Source organism: Tupaia chinensis, unplaced genomic scaffold (genome assembly GCF_000334495.1).
Source record: "Tupaia chinensis unplaced genomic scaffold, TupChi_1.0 Scaffold000644_1, whole genome shotgun sequence".
Classification (NCBI taxonomy): Eukaryota; Metazoa; Chordata; class Mammalia; order Scandentia; family Tupaiidae; genus Tupaia; species Tupaia belangeri.
In genome coordinates this window covers 7,342,936-7,350,749 of record NW_006160165.1, presented here as the reverse complement: position 1 = coordinate 7,350,749, position 7,814 = coordinate 7,342,936, and the positions used below count along the sequence as shown (strand labels likewise).

At 61.8% G+C, this 7,814-nt stretch overlaps 1 protein-coding gene across 1 annotated transcript in view; it reads left to right on the top strand.

Annotated features, from left to right (window-relative positions):
* The window catches only part of RASA3 (RAS p21 protein activator 3), a 101,342-nt gene that overhangs the window by 4,810 nt on the left and 88,718 nt on the right, over positions 1-7,814 (top strand). Inside the window, exon 2 of the mRNA XM_006159672.3 lies at positions 2,059-2,176. Within this exon, the coding sequence (XP_006159734.2) occupies positions 2,059-2,176 (118 nt within the window). The remainder of the gene's footprint in view (positions 1-2,058; positions 2,177-7,814) is intronic.

Sequence of the window (7,814 nt, the reverse complement as noted above, 5' to 3'; positions counted from 1 at the left end):
CGTGCGTGCCCAAGATCCTGAGAGGAGAATGGAGGAGAAGGGATTGCGGCGTGACCATCCTCCCTGGGGGGTGATTTCTCGCTTTCTGTCTCTATGTCTCTCTCTGTCTGGCGAGCGCACGCGCCCTATAGCGAAAATCTCTCAAAAAAAAAAAAATCACAGAAACTTGTTGCTAAATGCCTACACTCACTGCAAAATGAATGTTTTGTTTGTTTTGTTGTAAATGAAACAAAACAAACCATCCAGACAAATAAACAAACAAAATAGTAGGCAGTTAAACCACAGGGGAAGCCGGTGAGCCCGAAGCACACTGAAGCCTGGCTCAGAGTCCCGTGCCTCTCCGGGTTTGCCGCGTCCTCCGCACCTGCCCATGGAGCGCAGTGTGCTCGGGGAGCCCCAGTGTCGAAATGTGTTAAGGAGCAACGGTGGGCTCTGAGAAAACGCTTATTTTTTTCTCTTCACCAGCTGGTAGTCACAGATGAATCACTGATGATGCTCAAAGGAAAAAATTCCAGAACGCTTAGAATTGGAAGTGTCCCGGGTCTGGGAGAGCCTCAAGAGCTGCTGGGTCCTCCTGCTTTCACAGTTGAGGAAACCGAGGCCGGCCGGGAGTGTGCCTGAAATGGCCATGGGTAGATGGCCCGGCCAGCAAGTCCAGGCTGAGCTCGGCACACACAGAGGCCCAGAAGTGGACGCGCGGACCCCACGGGTGCAGGCCGGTTGCACAAGGGGCGCTGCTCGCCGCTTCACGGTGTCTCGAGTGAGACCGCCAGAGAGATGGCAGACCCTCACAGCCCAAGTCCTGCCTGCTGGTGGCGTCCTGGCTGGTCAGCAGACTGGCGTCTTCTCAAACGGGCTGGTCCAGAGGGAGCGCCGGGAGCCGTGTGGGGCACGTAGCACGGAGCGGTATACAGCGGCGTCTCAGTGTGGTCTGTGCGTGGCCTGGAGGGGCTGCTGGTCTGAGTAGGACCTACGGCACCCAGACATCTGTGGCGTGGGGCGCTGGCGACTGCCACTCGCTCCGTGAGGCGTTGATACCTGTGACACTCAGCGCCAGCTGTCAGAGCCCGAGCCCAGAGACAAGGCGCCCAGGAGGCGAGGTCTACCCCAGGCGTCCTTCCCTGAGTGGACTTGAACCGGTGCCTGCGACTGCTGCTCAGTCTCCGACTCTGTCACCGTCCCCGACGCTGGGCTCCCTCTGTAGTGTGGCAGAGGCTGCCGCGCGGGGTCTGCTGGTGACCTCGGGTAGACGAGGGCAGAGGGGGTGCCCTCATGGGATCACCTGAGTGGCCCTGGCGCTTTGTCTGCTTCCTCCAAACGTGTAGGTGCATTGTGGGGGTCTCTGTGAGAGATCTCTCTCCTGGGCTGCTTTTCTGGCCCGCGCTGGCCCTGAGTGTCCAGCAGAGGCCCAGCGGACAGCCCGTCTGTGGGAAGGAGTGTCTTCTTGGCTGCCGCTCTGACCTCGACCCGGCGCTAGGAAACCGGACTCGGGTGAACGGGAACGGCCGCAGCACGTGGTGCCCGCGCCGGCCCGTCATCATTGCCTTGACCGGGACACGCCTGCCCTGGCGGACGCCATGCTCCTCTACGTGAGCCGATCGGGGCAGGCCCAGGGCCACGGGAGCCTGTTCATGCGAGGCCCGTGAGGCCACGTGACAGGCAGCGCGTGGAGCGGTGACAGGGCTCGAGGCAGGAGTGGCAAGTGTGGCGAGGCCCCGGGCGTGGTCAGTGTGTGAACCTCTCTGCAGCCGCTCCCACGGTGGCCACGAGGCAAGCTTGCCATCCTCGTTTTGCCGCAGTTCAACACTTGAAAGGGAAAGGGACTCGGTGGGACCACAGGGAGCATGTCTCCGTGCCCAGGCTGTGGGCTCCGTGTGCTCCTGTGCACGCTACAGTGCGAGGGCATGGTCCGGAGCAAACGCGACTTCCCCGGGGCCCCGGCAAGGCCCAGAGCGGGCCGGGCGCCGTTGTGAGACAGCCGTCGCCGGAGCGAGTCCAGGCCGGCGCTGGCCGCTCATGCCGCGCTAAGTCGATGGTCTGTGTCCCTCTGCTTTCCAGGTGAGGCCAAGAACCTGCCCTCGTACCCGGGGCCGAACAAGATGAGGGACTGCTACTGCACTGTGAACCTGGACCAGGAGGAGGTCTTCAGGACCAAGGTCGTGGAGAAGTCGCTCTGGTAATGCCCCACCCCGTCAGCCCTCCCTCCGCGTGGGAACGGCCTCGCACACCTGTGCCAGCCGGGGCTCGGCTCGGGGAGGAGGGAGGGGGCTCCCGGGCTCCGGCCCCCAGGCGGCTGAGCAAGCCTGGCCCGGCCGATGGGCGCTTGGTGCTGCGGTATCCTGGGCGGCGCGAGGGCAGAGGGCCCGTGTGCAGCCGTGTTGGTGAGCTGGACGCCAGGAGACCCCGCTGCACCGCAGCCCGCCCGCAGCCTCAGAGCCACGGCTGTGCGGCTCCCAGACGGCGGTTTGGATTCTGACTGTGGGGCCGGTGCTCCACGGCAGCCTCCTGAGCCTGACCTTTAGGAAGCCGTGAAGGACCCCGCCCTGCGAGAGCACAGAGCGCCCCTCGGCTGGCAGCACCACTGTGGCTCTGGTCCCGGCGAAGCTGCCCGGGCCGAGGCCACGCTGTGCGAGTCGTCGAGCCGCAGACCCCGGCTCCAAAGGTCTGCTCAGAGCAGGCGGGATGCTGAGGCGGTCGCTGTCCAGCCTGCCGTGGAGGGAGGTCACGGCGCTGAGGGTAACCGCAGAGGAGTTTCTACCCAAGGAGAGTGGACCAGAATGTCTCTGGCCTTCAAAGTCGTTCCTGCTAGCTTTCAGAAAGCTCCTCTGCTTAAATAGCCCCGTGGAGGGCCCTGGGGTTACCGGCAGAACCGCCCAGCTGGGCTCCTGCAGGCCAGTCAGGTCAGAGGAAGGGCCCACCTGGGAGGGCTAGGGGAGGCCGAGGAGCCAGGACCGTCTTCTATCTATCTCAGGTGCACTTAGAAGCGGAAATCGTGGCTACTGTGGGGGCTGGTCGGTGTCCTCGGGGGCCGGTCGGTGTCCTTGGGGGCCGGTCGGTGTCCTCGGGGGCTGGTCGGTGTCCTCAGGGGCCGGTCGGTGTCCGTGAGGGCCAGTCGGTGTCTGCGGGGGCCGGTCGGTGTCCTCAAGGAGCTGGGTTGGTGTGATGGGGCCAGGTCAGTGTCTGTGGGGGTCGGTGTCCATGAGGGTCGCTGTCTGTGACGACCCCAGGTCTGCGTCTGCGATGGTCCGTGCCCGCAACCGGTCCAGGTCAGCATCCGTGATGGCCCCAACATGATTCACAGGAACAACTGCCATGGCGGAGTGAGCCCACTGCTCAGAGGCGATTCACTCTTTGCGGACACGGATTTAAGGAATTTAGGAAATTTTGTTTATTAATTTATTCATTAATCCAAAGAACATCTGTGGAGTGCTTGCCTAAATACTGGGTGAGGAAAGGCACGTAGGCAGAAAGAAGAGGCGCGAGCAGGCGGCAGCTCCTGTAGCGCGGAGGTTGTGGCCATGCGGCCCCGGAACTGCAGCCGGCAACCCCTCATGTGGTCGGGTCCCGCAGTCTGGAGCCCGCACTGCCCGCAGTCGGAGGGAGTGGGGGACGTGCTCACCCAGCGAGGCAGCAGGGACGCCCCGTCTGCACTGACCCAGTTCTCAGCCCTGCTCGGTGTGCCGCAGCTCCCAAGGCACGTGACAGCCGGTGTGAATCCCGCCTCTCGTTCAGTCCAGGTCACGAAGAATGCCATCGACACAGTTCTAGGGGATGCGAGCTCTGGGTGCACCACGGACACAGGGCTGTCGCCACGTGCCGAGGCAGGCAACAGACACAGCTCTGGCGTGTCCAACACAGGTCAGCAAGCGTGTGTTTAGTAGGGAACACGATTGGAAACACGAGCCAGGTAAAACCACAGAGTGACCAAGCCAATTGGAAAAAGAACCAAGTAGAATATCTAGATACAGAAATACCAGGATTTAAATAAAAGCGTACTGAGTAAATTCACTTAAGATACACTCGGACTGTGGCCCGGGAGACGGTATGGTGGAAGGCATGAGCGATGCCGTCTACACGTGACGAAGGGGACAGGCGCCCTCTCTGACCACGGGAGGAGCGGGGGACATGGGGTGTGCTCCGAGGGCCTTGCTTGGAGGGGTCCAACCCGGTGGCGAGGACCCAGCAGAGGGTTCTGAGTGGTTGAGGGAGAGAGGGAAGGGCTGGCTCGCTGGTGGCTGCCAGAGCAGAAGTGGACAGCTCTGAGAGGCAGATGTTGGGAACGGCGATAGGTCAGCCTGTCCAGTGCTGTCACCCACCCACGCAGGGTATGGCTGCTGTCCTGCGTGCTGGGTCGCAGTGTACCTCTGGGAGTGCACGCCCGACTTGCAGTGAGTCAGCCTGCGTGGACATGCACTCAGCACTTACCCATCGGTCTCTGGGGTGCCACCCCGACGGGTCCCCGCATGGCGACCCCACTGCAGGCACCCGGATGGCAGGCTTGTGTGTACCTGACGTGCACAAGGAGGCCCTGGAATACGAGCCGGACCTGCCTGCCTGGTCTGGCTGCAGTTCAGTACCACTGTGTGCCCTAGCTCTGACCTTGAAGACCTGATCATTCGGCAAAGTCACTGGAGAACAGAGCAGCTGGCCCTGCTTGTCTGGGCTCCACGGCTGTTCTCCGGGTGTGGTCTTCACACCTTGGCTGGTGCCGGCAGAGCCTGAAGCCCCTGTCCAAACGGACACTTGGCAGAGCCTGCCACAGAGCCTCTGAGTCTGGGGAGTCCCACTCGCTGGTCTTGTGCCCCAGGATTCAGCACAGAGCTGAACGGGATGTGTGGGGAAGAGTAAGGAGAAACAGACCTCCCGATTTCCCCAGCAGAAGCTGTTGTGGCCCGGACTAGGCTTGGCCACTCTGCTCTGTCCCCCAGACCCCTGCACAAGTTTCTTTTTGCTCACACTGAAAGGTGGAAATTGTCTGCAGTCTCTTGGTTACCAAGCTCCAATCTTGGGAAAGGCGCTGTCCCTGCCGTCCTCACCTCCCGTCTGTAACGTGGGCAGCGGGGCTGGAGAGACCGTTGCCGCCTGCAGGTGTGACTTGGGGGCCCTGTCAACATGGACCATGCAGGGGCCCTCCTCTGGCCTCCCCTCCTCCAGGAGGGCCGGGGGGCTGAGCTCTGTCCTGCGGGAAGGAATGTCCTTGACTTGGAGGAAAGTGCCCACCCTAACATCAGTACCCGGCCATGCAGATGGCCACCCCTTTACCTGGTTACCTATTTATTTGAACCACAAGGCTCTGTGAAGTTGGTGGGCAGCGTGGGGGCTCAGGAAGGAGCGCTGTTCTTGCTTCTGTTTTGAGGGGCACCCCGCTTCCTTGACTTGGTTTAACTCGTGTCTGCATCTGGAGGGGACTATGGGGGCCACAGCAGGAAGGGGCCTGCAGCGTGGCAGCCCGTGGTGGTTCCCTGCACTCCTCACGCATGGCCTGCAGCACCAGCTCTTCCCAGCCTACTGCTGCTCTGAGGATTCGCTCCTGCATGTGGAGGGCAAGGCAGGGCTGAAGCCATGTCTGCTGGAGACCCTGGTTCCTCCTACACAGCGTCTTACTGTCAGTCTCCAGAGAACACATGGGCAGACCCAGTGGCCGCCCTCTGGGCGTTTTCCTGTTTGGCTTGTGTGCCTCTTACCTGAGGCTGGAAGCCACATGCATATGGCCAGGAGCCAGGACTCACTCAGCGCTTCGGGCTGGCATGCGTCTCTGCCTGGCTCCTCCCACACTGAGGAGCTTCCGGATGGTTCCGACCACGCAGGCGGGGCAGGCGGGGTCGGAGACGCACGGGTTTCTTTTTGTTCACACTGAAAGGTGCAAATTATCCAGAAAACAGAAACTTTGTTGGGAGCAATGACTAAACCCCGAGAGAGCACTCTCTGGAGGAGCTGCGTTTAGAAACTGAAGAGGGTGGCAGGACAGGCTGTCCCTCCTCAGAGGCCTTTAATGAGGACCAGCCGCACCTTAGAAAGCACCACTCCGAAATGACTAGATGCTCAAGGTCACATTTTCCTCTAAAGCTACTTTTCTCTAATTTCTAAAAACAAGCTTAAAAAATGTTTGGTACAAGTGGAGGCCTTAGTAAGCCCCAGATATCCCACAGCTGCCGAAGTAGAGGACCTTTCCCCCCTCAGTCCGGGTGCTCCAGGTAGGGTTCCCCCCTCTCTCAGTCCTGGCTGCTCCAGGTGGGGTCCCCCCAGTCCTGGCTGCTCCAGGTGGTCCCCTCACTCCTGGGATACTGTATGGTCTCCACAGGGGAGAGTGAGCTGTCCTGGGTGGTGGTGAGCCCAGAGCTGACCCTCTGCAGCCATTTTCAGTAGAAGAGCCTTGGGGATGGCCTGGGCCCGTGCACGCCCGTGGAGAAGGTCACAGGAGACTGGCCCCAACATTAGGGAGTAGGACGTGGGACCAGACTGGGGGCCCTTTGGCTCTGGCCCGGGGAGGTTCTGGCCAGCAGCTGTCCACAGTGGCCTCTTGATCCACTTGTCCCTGGGCTCAGCGCTGGGTGAGGGTCCGTGGGTCTTCCTGGGGTTCTTCCCAGCAAATGGCTGCTGGGTGGGTCCAGGCCCCTGTGGTTATCAGCGGCTTGAGCCCGTGGGACTTTCTGGTCCTGGCCCTGCCTGCTGGTGGAGGGGCGGGTCTCGTCACTGTGTTCTCGTCTGCCGCTGCTCTTGGTGGCGAGTCCCATGAACAGGAGTTTTGGGTGGCTCTATGTGACTCCGATCTTACGAGGTCCTGTGTCCTGGTCACGCGTGTGTCTGCAGTGCTGTCTGTGCTCCTGATGGCGGTCGTGGTGTTGGGAATGGTCTCACTGTCCAGACTAACCACCTTACTTCAGGGCGGGGGAAGGCAGGCGAGTATCCGCAGGGGCACACACCTGGCCTCGGCAGAACTGGACCCCGGTGGGTAAGAAAGTCCTCTTCCATGTCAGACAGCCTGTTCTCCGCGGTCCCGATTCTGGGACAAGTGGCACCGTGTAAACAGCCAGGGCTGTGTGGCACGGAGTGGGTGCGGCACTGGCCAGAGACAGAGACACAGTGAGGGTGAGAGAGGATGCGGCTCCGTGGTCCGGGGGTGGACGTGACTCTGTGACCTAGGGTGGTTCACGGTTGTGCGGTGTTTCTTCCCCTCCCTGTGAGGAAGGTGTTGCCCTGTCAGGGCACTGCCATGTCTCTGGGAGGCTGCATAGACCAGGAGGTTTAGGCTTCCAAGGGGTGGACTGTGGGCTTCTAGGGGCTTCTGCTGCCGCAGGTCAGGTTGCCGGTCCTCCAGGTTTTCACATCTGGGGTGCGTCCTGTGCCAGATGTGGAGGATCTCTGTGCTCCATGGGAGTCGGCTGGAGCACGTCTGCACGGGTGCTCTGGGCTCTGAGTGCGACTGCAGACGCGGGTGCCCAGCCCAGGTCCAGGAGGGGCATGTGCAGTGTGGCGCCTTCAGGTCCCTCCTAGTCCCCAGGTGTGGCTGGTCACTGTCAGGTGAGAGCGTGACCCCTGCGAGGAAACTGAGGCGCCCGGCCTGCCCACCTCTGTCCTCCTATCCAGGCTGCCTCGCTCTGCCGGTGGGAGCCGTGCCAGCGGCCACGATTCCCTCTGGGCAGCCTCACCCCTTGGGGACCCTGCTTGCTCCCTGTGGCTGCCCCGGGGCTCCTCCTGGGGCTGTGGTTGGAGACCTTGCATCGTGGAGCATCCTTCTTCCAGGGCTCGCTCTAGCCACTCTGTGGGAGGAGGCAGGGCCACACAGGGAGCGCGTGTGTCTGCCGCAGCCCGTG